General features: G+C 40.4%; 1 protein-coding gene across 1 annotated transcript; it reads right to left on the bottom strand.

Moving 5' to 3' along the window:
* Positions 1–11,128: 11,128 nt before the first annotated feature.
* On the bottom strand, positions 11,129–12,067 carry LOC127219602 (olfactory receptor 1361). The gene has a single exon (XM_051181292.1). The coding sequence runs from the start codon at positions 12,065–12,067 to the stop codon at positions 11,129–11,131; it is 939 nt and encodes a 312-aa protein (XP_051037249.1).
* Between the last annotated feature and the right edge of the window lie 2,339 nt (positions 12,068–14,406).

Below are 14,406 nucleotides of genomic sequence, written 5' to 3'. Positions count from 1 at the left end.
TGGGTCTGAGCCCAGATAAAGAGGAGAGAGAGAGAGGAGAGAGAGAGAGAGAGAGAGAGAGAGAGAGAGAGAGAGAGAGAGAGAGAGAGAGAGAGGAGAGAGATGAGAAATGTAGAAGCTGGTGGTTTAAATGCATCGGATCATCCTTCATCTATGGGCATGTTGAAGATATCCCTACATCCCAATCTAAATGTTCAATCTAACGTGGTTCTGTTCCCACTGGCTTTGTCCTTTTAGCTTTATTAAATAAAGCAAATCACAGTTTTGCACTCCCATTCCCCATCTTCATGTACTCCTGAGTTAACATCCTAAGTTTTCTCCCACTGCCTGGCATCAAAAACACAAAAACAAGAAAAGCAGCTGATTATTCTCAAATACTCCATGACAGACTCCTGACTTTGGCTGTTTTTCCTTGATGTGAAAGAGTGAATATTACTTGTTAACAAAAGAAACATTGCCATCTCCACTGTTCTAGAGTACTCAAATGGGCAGATGCTATGGTTTCACCTTGAAGCTTCTAAGAATTAAAAAATCCTAGGCTCATAAGAAGATTCTGAGCAAGTGAACAGTGAATGATCTCTGTCCTAGCCCTGTGAAGAAAGAAGATTTGTCAGAATCAGACAGGTATTTACTACAGCATCCATCCCACTGGGTCTAGAATCCCTGAGCATCTCATTAGAGACCATCAGAAAGTCACTGTCCCACCTGTTTCCTCATCCCTGGGGATTAGTGATGATGTCAGAGTGTGTCATCCTATCCTGGTCCAACCTCTGGAGAGAAGGAGATCTGGGTGGAGACAAGTCCAAGAGAAGATTCTCTTAGAACACCTTCATGTATGATGGAAGCCCACAGATTTGAAGAATTTATTTCTCATTTTTTTAACTCAGAACCTTACAATGTTGTTGCACTGCCAGAGTGAACTTTTGCCTTTTTTCCTGATACCTTAGTCATTTTCTTTATAGGGTTTTGTAGCACATTTGCAATAGGATGTGCTTGGAACCTGGATATGAGTTGGTGACTTTACAGATTTAATATTGGTCCCTTAATGATGTAAAGAACAGTGACAAAGGAGAGATGGAGGATCATAGAACCTGCCATGACTGGGGACTCCATGCTCCAAGAGTAGACCCTGTTTGGGATATCTGCTGGATCACAAATAATCACCATTGTGCAAACAATTCCCTAATCTCTACACCATCCAGAGTCTGCCATCTACAGCCTGGTTTACCCTCCACCACTTCTTTGTGTTTGTTTTATGGTGTCCTTCCACACCTCAACACTGTGAGTCCCTGATGAGGCACCTCATGAAGGACAGCTTTGGGACTGCCTGTAGAAACCTTTGGTGACTTAGGTGTTGTTAGAACTTTCTTCCCTTTTGTTGACTACATGACCTGTAAACTAATACTTTGCACCATTGTGCCTGACATAAATTAACAGACATAAATCACACTATAGAATCCAATCAGCACATAACCTCTTAAAGAAAAAGTTTCTGAGGTGGATGGTGTGTGCTCTGACCTAAGGAGTACTCCTTCCAGCTGATTTTATTACTTTTTTTTTTTTTTTTTTTTTTTTTTTTTTTTTTTGAGGAATCTTGGTATGTAGCCCAGGCAGATTCCAACCACCTTGTTTAACTTCCTCAGCCTCCTTCGCTATATTTTGTTTTGCTCTAACAAACAAAGCTGGCTTAAAGATCATAGGGTGGAGCCAGCCTATAGATGCTAGACAGTGGTGGCACACAACTTTAATCCCAGCACTAGGGAGGTGGCAGCAGGAATATAAGGTAGGTAGAGATAGGATCTTGTCCCTTTCAGTCTAAGATTTCATAGAGATAAGAATTCTAGTGGCTGGCTGCCCCTTTGCGTCTCTGATCTTTCAGCTTTCACCCTCGATATCTGACTCCATGTTTTTATTGGATTGAGCTTCACCTGACAACCAACTTTGAGGCACAACTTCACAAAAAAAGATGATTGCTTGTGGCTTAGCAGCTTTAAAATGGTTGATAGACAAACTAGTATGGGTTGAGCAATGGCCTTTAACAACAGAGACCTTAGAACAGCTGGTACAAGAGCAGCTAAATGCTCAGCATATTGAAGAGTCAACCAGTCCTTGAAATTCTCCTGTATTTGTTACTAGAAATCAGGAAAATGGAGAATGGTAACAGATCTAAGAGCTGTTAATAAGGTGATTCAGCCAATGGGCTCTCTACAGTCTGGAATTCCTTTATTTTCTCTACTGCCTAACAGATGGCCTCTTATACTTATTGATTTAAGAGATTGTTTTCTCACTATACCTTTACAGGAAAAAGACATTGGATAGTAGAGAAAAAAAAACTTGGAATTAAATCAGCCTATATACATGATGTGTATATACAAGATGTGTTGACTTCAGAATGGAAAGCAGGATATGTGTTATGTTGGGGAATAAGTTTTTCCACAGGAGAAGAAAAGCTATGGATAGCATGAAAATTGATTTAGATTTCAGCAAGAGAAATCTTATGATTAGAAGAGGTGATAGTTCATCAAACAGCATGGCTGTTCAACCTAAACTAACTTTAAAACTAACAAATGCTTTTCATTTGATCACATATAACATGGCATAAGGGACCCTCCCCAAATTTAGGGTTGGGTAAGGATTTTGTTATCTTTTTTCAGGAGAATTAAGCATCTAAGGAATCTGAAGACCACTGAACAAATGAGACATGTAAAGAAAAAGGACAAATCATCTCAAAAAAAAAGTCCTAAAAAAAAATAAATTGGTCTATTAATATATCACATTTTCAATAGGATAAAAAATTCATAAATTTCCCAAATGTTTGTTTCCGCTGTTCTCTAGAGATGTATACTGCAAATGGACTTTTTGTAGTCCCAGTCCAATTAAAAATTAAATCTGGCTTTAGAGTTGGAGTGTGTCTCTCTCCTTCTCTAAACCCAAGTATGCTTGTTAAAGTAAAATCCAAAATATCTGTCTCATGTCACAAGAGCCACCTGATATGGGACAGAAGAAAAACAAAAAGGAAAGGACTATTGTATTGCCACTAATCTCATAATCCTTTGTTTTATTTTGATTCTTTTAAAGCTTTTCTTAAGGTATAAATATTAACTCAAATTTTATAAAATTAATATATGTGTGTTAAATGCTTTGTCTTGCTATTAATAGTCATTCTAGAAAAAGGCTCCATCTAGCTTCCTGTACATAATTTCAGGTTTAAGTCTCTATCAGTTAACTGGGAATTAAGTTTTGAACTCTGGATTACATAACAAATATTGATCCTTTAATCTATTTGAGAACTGCTGCATATAGTATTAAAAATGTTCAAGTTTTCCGCAGTGAACCATGGCCATGCCTAAGAGTGACATTTGACGTCTCCAAAAGGAAGATGATTCCACCTCTAAGTTGAAAAACACCATGTAAATATCTGCTTTAGACTACAAACTACTCAGGACCATTTCAAAGTGGCTGGCTGAGATGATTCAACCTCACATATTACTCTAGCCAGGACTTACTTTCCCATTACATTGAAGCTGAACAACAAATAATAGAGCTACCTCTCTCAGGACTTGGCTGTTAATTCAATTTTTTCTTTTCTGGATCCCCTAAAAGAGAAAGTAGAAAGTAAATTTAAAAACACGACACCCACATTCCCAAGAGGTTGGGTGTAATGAGATATTTACTTTGTCTCCTTCTGTGGCACTGACCACACCCATTGGGGGGTGGAGCCATGGGCGGAAGTGACCTGTGGAATGAAGTCTGAGGAAGAAGAGCCAGGAACGCTCTCTTGCTGGCGGGAGAGCATCCGGTGGAACTTGCTGGTGTTCATCTGTCTAGGTTGTAAGTTGTTTCTCCCTGAATAAACATCTATTCAGCCTATTTGTTTATCCTGATCCTTATTTAACCGCAATAGTTGAGTGAGTGGTTTTTGGTCATTCAATGAGTTATGGATATTTGTCATCTTTTAGGGTTATTGATTACAAGTTGTTATTGGTAATGGTCACCAAAAAAGTTGAACAAAAGAGATTAGATTCAGAGTTCTTGTTTTGAAAAGAAAAAATGGAGATACAGATATGATAGGATATAAGGGTAGATTGAATCTACTCTGAAAATAAAAGGGAATATAGAAATAGGATTAAAAGATAGACTATTGAATCTACTTTTAAACCAAAACAGCAACTACTAGTTTTAAATATTTTACATTGGTAGGAATTTTTGTATATTTGACATATACACGATTATTTTGTTAAAACATACTGCACATACATTTCTAATCTTGTTCAAGTTATTGTACCTATGCAACTCAATAATTTAATGGAAGTTTTTAGTCCTAGAAATTTTACCAACTTTTTAGAATAATAAGAAAATGCAGTTTAGTAGATAGTCACCTATTACAATCAAACACAGTCATGTTAGGTATGTTTTCAAGGTCAAACACATATTTTAGGTAGACAGGTGGTCTTCAAACACTTCAGAGATATACAGAATATGGCATTTAAGATGTTTTAATAACATAGGTTTGGTTTTTGTTTTGTTTTGTTTTGATTTGTTTTAAACAGGTCTGCTCCTGGCAGCACCAAAATCTACTTCAGAGAAGTTGATGGACATCAAAGGAACTCCACATGGAGTTTATTTTCTTTGTGACAAAAGTAAGCCACCGGGAAAGAAAGTGCTCTTCTGTTGACTGCTGACAGCGTGCTGTCCAAAATGGACAAGCAGGACACAAAAGAGAGTGACTGCAAACCTTGCCAAGACAAGGCAGGACAGTCCTTCAAAAATCCTGCTTCAGAGAAAAGTCTGTCAGAATATGCTAGTCCTGCAGGCCAAAGATGTATGCCCCAATATTGCAAAGGAACCTTCGGTGAGTATCTAGGCAGCCATATGTTTCTGTCATTTCTCACATTTTTTTGGAAGACACTTGCTTTCACTTACTACTTACTCAGGTAACATTATTTTCTTCTCAGGTCTCTCATGGAGTTGAACACTTGATAGTTATAGTTTTCCTTTTTACTAGATTTAGAAAAAGAAATTCACTAAAGAAATGTAAAGTGTATAAGGTCGAGAGACATAACAAGATAGGTTTGGTAATGAAAGAATACAAGTTGAATTAGGTACAACCTTTTGAACTCACCAAAATAGGACAGATATGAAGTTTTTTCTTTGAATTTGTCAAATGTTTATGGACTAGACATTGTTGATGTATCTGTTGCCTGTATATGTTGTATATAGCTATAATACTTACTGTATATCACTTTTCTTATATTAGTTATAACCTTTTTACTTTAATTTTATTTTTATTTAGGCAAGAGGGAGGAAAGGTGATACTTTGTTTGTGATCTAAAAAAACTTGCCTGAAGATCACAGAGTGGAGGTAGCCACTAGTTAACCATAGAGGACAGGCAGTGGTGGCTCACACTTTTGATGTACTTTTAACCCCAGTACTAGGGAGGTGGAGACAGGATCTTACTCCTTTCAGTCTAAGAGTTAACAGAGGTAAGAACTCTAGTGTTGGGTGCTCCTTTGATTCTTCAATCTTTCAGCTTTTACCCTGAATATCTGATTCTGGTTTTTATTGATAAGACAGACCAATTACGATTGAGCTTCACTCCTTGAGTATTGACATTGTACATGTGTACCATGAAAACCAGACCTTTAAATAAATTATCTTCTAGTAAGACACAAGGTTGCTTCTCGCCACATGCAGATGAGGTCTGGGTGTTTTGGTTTTAGCCAGACTAAATGCCAGCAGGAGAGCTGAGTTGTGCATGAAGTGTCCTGTCCCCCCCACCCCACCTCCCCGGAGGAGATTATTGGCAATTAATACCTTCTAGGAAAGAAAGAGAGAGGTGATTACCTTCAAGAGTGTAGCCCTTCATAAGTAGACTGTGCTCCAATGGACAGCCACACACCCAAGAATACCCAGGAAGCACAACTTGAACCTGATGCATATGAGAGAAAGAAAAAAACAACTAATTAAAACATTGAGTAGGGAAGGGACTATGGATCTGGGAGCAAGTGGAAGAGTGCTGAATATGACAAATACAAAAATCAAGTACAGACTTCTAAAAGAACCCATTTTTAAAATCTAATTTTACTTTATGTTCATTTGTGTTTTGCCTGCACGTATGTCTGTGTGAGGATGTCAGAAGCCATGAAACTGGAATTACAGACAGATGTGACCTGCCATGTGGCTGCTAGGAATTGATCTTGGGTCTTATGGAAGAACAGCCTGTGCTCCTCACCACTGGTCCATCTCTCTAGCCCAGGAACTAATCTTTTTAATCACAAGAAATAAACTGAATAGCAACAGTTCCCAGAGAAAATTCCCTATGACCTCAGATTTCATCATGTTTACTTGTCTAAGGTTATAGGTTGAAGTCACTTATTCAGATTTTTCTTCTTGGTACATAAACAGGGACTATTGCAGCATTGTCTCAGTGAACCTTTCCTTTTTGCAAATATCTGGTTATTGACCACATAGGTTTTGTGGCCCCTTTAAAGACAAGGGGTGCCGAAAGTTCTAGAGAAGCAGGCAAATACAGTTGCAAAGTGTTGATGTGAAGAGCCCCAAGAGAGGAGAGAGACAGAGCAGAGCACACCTGCTGTGGCTGAGGGACTCCATGCTGACAGTAGACTTGTCAGGGATGTCTTCCCAGCTCACCATGTGCCCCAGCCCACTGGGTCAGTTGACAGGGACCCTGAGGGAAGGAGGGAGAATTGAGGGGACAAGAGATGCGAGAAATGGAGACAAGACAGTATTCTCATCAAGTCTCATTTAATGAATATAACCACAGGGTTTAAGTAGTGGAGAAATGAGGAAATGGGCCAAAGGGAGGATGTGAGGGAGGCAGAATGTCCGTCCAAGCAGGATGCATGTGTTCTGCTATAAGATAAGTTGTTATATAATAAGCCTGCAGCTGGGACTCTTTCAGGGTCAGGTTGCATCATGCTTAACAAGAGAACAGTCATAGGGGAATGGAAAATTACCAGTATGTTAGTATCTAAGAGAGTAGTCAGAAAGATGGCTGTTAAGATGCTAACTTTGCTCTGGGGCTCCCCATAACCATGGATCACCATTTTGCAAATGCTGCCTAATCTATAGACACCAGACGTGTATCTTCAAGAGCCCTGTTTGTACTCTACCACCTCCCTCCCAGGGACAATCACAAATGGTCTCAGTAATGAGACTAGAGACTGGAAACGCTTAGGCCATCTTAAGTATAATTTTCTGTTTTCATAAATCCAGAAGCTGGCAGTTTTCTCCCAAGCAAGCGCCAACAGGTGAGAGCAAAGATGTAAAGAAGCAGAGAGGAGCTGGGGTGACTGGAGAAAGGCCTGCTTTTACCCAGCTCTCAAATCAGGTATTTCCTGGAGACCAGAGAGGTGTTGCCCTCACCAGCAGTCCTCAGTGGACATGTTGAAAGCCAAGTGTTGTTGATCTCATTATTGCAGGAAAAGATTTGCATGAACATGATATGTTGGGCATGGTAGTTTATACATGTAATCACAGGATTATGGAGGCTGAGGCAAGAGGATTGATAAGAGTCCCAGACCTACCTGAGCTACATAGTAGACTCCTATCTCCAAAACAAAGGAAGACCAAAGGAAAAGAAGAAAGGAGGGAGGGAGGGAGGAAGGGATGACAAACTAAGAAAGGAGAGAATGAAGGAAAGAAGAAAAGAAAAATGATAATGGATTTGTAATTTGGATATGTATCAAGACTAGTCACAGAAACTAATCACAATCATAATACAAATTAGCAAAAAAGGAGGGAAAAGAGGAAAATGGTGTTGACTGAGAGTCAATGGTTCGTGCATGTAAGTGATTTGCACATGTGTGGGTTCACTCATCTTTCTTTTACACGTTTAAAATGTTTCCACATCAAAGGTTTTACTTAAAAATCTGAAGTTTTTGTGGCTGGAGAAATGCTCATTGATTGAGAGCAGTCTGCATTTCAAGAGGATCTGGGTTTGATTCCCAGCACCCATATCTCAGTTCTCACAACCTTCTATAACTCCCGGTCCAGGGCATCTGATAGCCTATTCTGTAGTCTTTGGGCACCAGCCATGAACATGGAGGCCAAATTTCCATGCACATAAAATAAAATCAATAAAAATTTAGAGTTAGTAGTTTCACCCAATAAATAGTAAGCTTAAAGAAAATTGAAACTTCTAAAACAGATGGATGCTGTCCCAAAAGGCAGTTGTGATCCCTGAGGGGCAATGAAGAACTGCCAATAGGTGGTGCAAAGCTGTCACCTAGCACTAGGCAGGCAGAAGTAGAAGTTGGAGCTCAAGCCCTGCCTGGACTATACACCAAGACCCATCAAAACAGAAAGACAAATGCAACTATGAGCTGTGCTTATTAGAGTCAGGACACACCCAGAAACAACCTCAGGAACAGTTCCTCAATAGGAATTACTCTGTGACGGGATTACTGGGGCAGGGGGGATGTTCATGCTTATGTTTATGCTGTGCACAGAATGAGAAGGACACCAGTTGTTGGTGGCAATGGACCTCATAAAATAGTCCAGCCAGCAATAAATAATAAAACAACAAGAAGCATACAAGAGCAGCTGGAACTGGTCCGGAAATTTCAAAATTGTCCATTTCAAACAACAAAATGGTGAAGGCTTGCAAAGAAACAGGAAATTATAACCTGTTCATCAAGAATAGCAAACAGTTGCTGCTTCCTGTGAGAGAGAGCAGAAGTTATCTTTAACAAAAATTCTTCAAAGTAGCCATTGGAAAAATATTGACCTATGGGATTGTTAGCAGGATTAAAGAAGTAAATGAAGGCTGGGAATATGGATCAGATGACAATGGCAATATCTGCTGAGTCTGAGGATCTGCTTGTCATCCTCGGGACTTACAACAAGAAAGGAAAAAGCCAACAAATTGTCCTCTGCCCCACATGGGTAAGCCTTAGAATACATGCTCCCAATCCAGAAAACATGAACAGTAAACAAACAAGCAAATAAGTGTAAAAATAGAACTAAATGAAAGTTTGACAACAATGCCATGTCAAACAAAGACTAAGGAAATGGGAAATGTGAGAGGAAAACAAGGGACCAAGAGGAAATTCAGGTGCTGGGAAGATCTAATTGACATAAACAGCTCATCAAGGTCTCAGACTGCGGGCTCAGGCAAGGTCTCTGTTGTGAGAGAGAATGGACAGCTGTGCTATCCCAGAGGTGGCCTGAACTGGGGCCTGGCACTCTGCTAAGTGACACAGAGAATTACTTAGAGCATGAGTAGCAAATAAGATCTCTGAATCAGTGATAGCACAAGACATGGAAGACCATGTTGTGACCACACAAAAACTCCCAACAAAAACAACAGCATCCACTGCCCTGAAAATGGCTGACACATATGTCTGCTGCTGCTTGGCCAATCAGAGTCCAATCTCCTGATGCTTGAAGATGCTTGAAAATAGCCATTCAGAATCATCCCAAATTGGAAAGGACATTCTATCTGGAATAGGAATCAATTCCCAATTCCAACCACACCCAACACAAGCAGATGTTTATCATTAGTCCCTTTCCAGCTTTGTCCCATTGAGACTCTTCCCTGATTCCCCAAAGCTGTACTCTCTCTATTACAGTGAAATGAAAGGTACAAGTGTGGTCATGGTTGATTTTGCCAAGTCATTGACACAGACAACTGGACCAATGGAATTGAATTGAAGAGCCTGACGCCTGTGAATACCTGATTTTTAACAATGAAGCCAAAACTGTACAATGGGCAAAAAGAAAGCATCTTCAACAAATGGTGCTGGCATAACTGGATGTCAACAAGTAGAAAATTTCAAATAGATCCTTATCTATCACCATGCACAAAACTCAAGTCCAAGTAGATCAAAGACCTCAACATAAATCCATGTACACTGAAGCTCATAGAAGAGAAAGTGGAAGGCAGTCTTGAATGAATTGGTTCAGGAGACCACTTCCTGAACATAACACCATTAGCACAGACACTGAGATCAACAATTAATAAATGGTACATAGAACTGAAAAGCTCTGTAAGGCAAAGGATATGGTAATAAGGCAAAATAAAAGCCTACATAATGGAAAAGATCTTCACCTACCCCACATTTTACAGAGGGCTGATCTCCAAAATATACAAAGAACTCAAGAAACTAGACATCAAAATACAAAATAACCCAATTGAAAAATGTGGTATAGAGCTAAACAGAGAATTCTCAACAAAAGAATTTCAAATGACTGAAAGATGTTAAAGACTTTCTTAACATCCTCAGTAATCAGGGAAATTTAAATCAAAACAACTCTGACTAGAATAAAAAACATCAATGACAGCCTATGCTGGAGAGGATGTGGAGTAAGGGGAACACTCCTCAACTGCTGATGGGAGTACAAACTTGTACAGCCACTTTGGAAATCAGTATGATGATTTCTCAGAAAATTGGTAATCAGTCTACCTCAAGACTCAGCATTACCGCTCTTGGGCATATACCCAAAAGATGCTCAGTCATACCACAAAGGCACTGCTCAATTGTGTTCATAGCAACATTATTCATAATAGGCAGGATCTGAAAACAACCTAGATGTCCTTCAACCGAAGAATGGATAAAGAAAATGTGGTACAAACTGAGATCAATATGTAAATAAGAAAAATTATATATATATGTATGTATGTATTTATATATATATATATATGCACGCAAATGTGGTACATTTACACATTGGAGTATTACTCAGATGTAAAAAAAAAACACGAAATTTGCTGGCAAATGGATGGAACTAGAAAAAAATCATTCTGAGTGAGGTAACCCAGGCTCAGAAACACAAACAAGGTATGTACTCACTCATAAGTGCATACTAGATGTAAAGCAAATGATACCCAGACCACAATCCACAACCCAAGAGAATCTAGGTAACAACAAGGACCCTAAGAGGGACATATGGATCACCCTTGGAAGGGGAAATAGACAGACAATATGAAAAAAGAATTGTAAAGAGTTTTTATCACTCTTTTATTTAAAGATTTATATCCTGGGTTTTATATCCAGGGCAGATAGTAGATTATTTTCCTACAAAAGACAAGTGTTAAGTTTCAGAAAATTGATAAAAACACAGGATTTTTGGACATTAGTCCCTTCTATGATACAGCTTCAAACATTATTGAGTAGATAAATATTTCATGGCAAACGGTCTCCTTAAAGCCTCTTTCAGGTCCCTGTTCCTCAGGCTGTAGATGAAAGGGTTCAGCATGGGGGTCACCACGGTGTACATCATGGCAGCTGCCATGTCACTCCCAGCTGAGTGGGAGGAGGGGTTAAAATACAGGGATATGATGGTGCCATAGAAGAGGCCGACCACAGCCAGGTGGGAGCTGCAGGTGGAGAAGGCTCTCCACCTCCCCTGTGTAGATGAGACTCTCAGGACGGCAGAGGTGATGTGGATGTAGGAGATCAGGATGCAGACAAATGGGGTGACCATGATCACAGCTCCCTCTGTAAGAATCATCAGCTCATTGAGGTGTGTGTCAGAGCAGGAGAGCTTCAGGAGGGGAGTGATATCACAGAAGAAGTGGGGGATAGTGTTGTCTGCACAGAATGAGAGTCGAGCCATGAGCAGGGTGTGCAACAGCGCATTCAGGCTGGCTACCACCCATGACCCGACAACAAGGAGGGCACAGAGCTGATGGGTCATCTTTGTTGTGTAGTGTAAAGGGTGGCATATGGCCACATACCGGTCATAGGCCATCACAGCCAGCAGGAAATTGTCCATGTCAGCAAACACACAAAGAAAATACATCTGTGTGAGACACCCAGAGAAGGAAATGGCCTGACTCCTGAGTATGTGGTTGGCCAGCACCTTGGGGACAGTGGTGGAGGAGAAGCAGACATCCACGAAGGACAGGTTGCTGAGGAAGAAGTACATGGGGGTGTGCAGATGGGAGTCTGTGCCGATGGCCAGGATGATGAGCAGGTTTCCCAGGACAGTGACCAGGTACATGATGAGGAAGAGCAGGAAGAGGAGCTGCTGCTGCTGGGGCTGCCTGGAGAGTCCCAGGAGGAGGAGCTCGGAGACGCTAGACTGGTTGGTGCCTCCCATGGGTCTGAGCCCAGATAAAGAGAATGGAGACAGAAATATAGGAGCTGAAGGGTTTGAATGCAACAAATTGTACTACAGACTATGTCATATTTAAAACAAATGCAAACAAACAAAAATCTGCATTTGGACTGGAGAAATGTTTCAACCCAGTCTCAATTCTAAGCACCCATAGGGTAGCCAGCAATAGTGTATAACCATTTTCCAGGTGATCTAGGGCCCTCTTCTGGCCTCTATGGATACCACATTATTTGCTATCAGGAAAAAACACATAGACATAAAATAAGATAAATATATGTGTGTGTACATATATATTTAAAAAAAATAAAACCTCCATTAGATTTGCTGAATCAGGATTTGCCCATAGTGTTCATATTCTAAACTTCCAACTCCCAATCCTAGACTATTCTGGTCCCACCAGATTCAGCCTTGTACTTTGTTAACCATTACATAAAAACATACATGCATGGAATGGAAGATGTTTAAAGGTGGAAGGAGAGTACAATTCCACAGGGCTGTCCCTTGGCTTCACGTGTGTATTGTGGCATATGTACACACAACATATATTGCCTTCATGCACTTCATGCATACACAGATGGCCCTTCCCTGAAATCATGTATATCTCTGTTAACTTTGCCTGTCTTTCCCCCAGTCCTTAGAAGCTCACAGGGAAAAGAAAAATAGCAAGGGCCAGAGAGATATATCAATATGTGAAGACACTTATGCCTACCTGACACCCTAATCCAAGCACCCAGGATCCACATGTAAAACCCCCCTGAAAGATATCCTCTGGACTCCACATATGATGTACACACACACACACACACACACACACACACACACACACACACACACCACTAAGTATAATAAACTTTCAAAATATAATGAGAAATAGCTAGTTACTGTTGTGTTCAGCTCCAGTTTAGCATCATGGACTCACAAATGTTGCTATTAGTCCTTCAATGCAGAGGAGTTAGCATTGTTTTTTATTAAATAAATTGACATTGGCATTGCTATTACAATACCTCACAAGTCAGTGCTGTAACTGGCCCATGTTCGCTTCCTTGGAGTTGCTGGGCAATAGTGTTCTTTATTCTGAGGGAAAGGGTTAGAATCCTAGGAGGACTCTGAGAAAGCTAAGAGTGGGTGATTACCATCCTAGCCTTCTGTGCAGCAAGGAGGTTTGGGGGACTCAGACGAGTATTTACTGCAGTATCCTTCCCACTGGGCTAGACTCCCTGAGCATCTCATTAAGGATAGGCTCACAGTAATTGTCCTGCCTAGCTTCTAGTCTCTGTGGACCAACAATGAGGAAGAAGGGTAACATTTTACTCCTGGGTCAGAACAATAGGATAAAGCCATCTGGGTGGAGACAAGTCTCAGGGGAAATTCCCTTAGAACTGCATCATTTCAGCACCGTAAGCCTGCGGGTTTGCTGTTAGTTCAGACTTCTCCATCTTACAGCAGAGACTAAGGTATTGCAGCACTGTTTGGTGAATGCCCCTTTCCAACCTGGTCTTTTACTGCATAGGACTAATGGCACATTCCCAGTTGGGAAGATGGGAGACTAGACTGGAACAGATAGAATTAGAATTTAAGCTAACCCTTAAATAATCTGATGTAAAATACTGGGAAGGAGGGGAAAGATGAAAGAGTATGTGGCCAGCCATGGCTGAAATACTCCATGCACCAAGAGATGACCTCCTTTGGCTGTCTTCCCAGCACACAAGGGATCACCCATGTCTTCAAATCTATAGATTCTTAAGAGTTTGGCTCCACCAGCCCCACTAAGCTCTATCACCCCTACCAAAGGAAGATTCATGATTAGACTCATATCCTTCTGAATGTTTTTATATTGAGAGATATCACATGGTAGCCACAAAGGCTGGCCTGGAATTATGTGTCATTTTTATTAACTTATTTCCTCCCTTCCTCTCCTTTCTCTCTCTCTCTCTCTCTCTTCTCTCTCTCTCTCTCTCTCTCTCTCCGCCTCTTCCTTCCTTTTCTTTCGTTTCCCTTTCTTTCTTTTTTTCCTTTGTTTCTTGAGACAGAGTTTCTCTGTATAACAGCCCTGGCTGTCCTTGAACTCACTTGTAGTCCAGGTTGGCCTCAAACTCACAGAGATCCTCCTGCCTCTGCCTCCTGAGTGCTGAGATTAAAGGCATGGCCACCACAGCCTTGCTGTTACCTTATTTTTTAGAAGGCTGTTGACACAGCAAAGTTTTAAGTAGTTAGACATACATTTCTAAGTCAATTTCTGCTAACTTGAGGACCTTTATAACCTTAAGAATTTATAAACCTTAATCAAACAAAGTTGTTTCCTATTTAAAATGTATTTGAAG

The sequence above is a fragment of the Phodopus roborovskii genome, unplaced genomic scaffold (assembly GCF_943737965.1).
Source record: "Phodopus roborovskii unplaced genomic scaffold, PHOROB, whole genome shotgun sequence".
Lineage (NCBI taxonomy): Eukaryota > Metazoa > Chordata > Mammalia > Rodentia > Cricetidae > Phodopus > Phodopus roborovskii.
The sequence above is the reverse complement of the archived record's forward strand: the minus strand, read 5'-3'. Positions and strand labels throughout refer to the sequence as shown.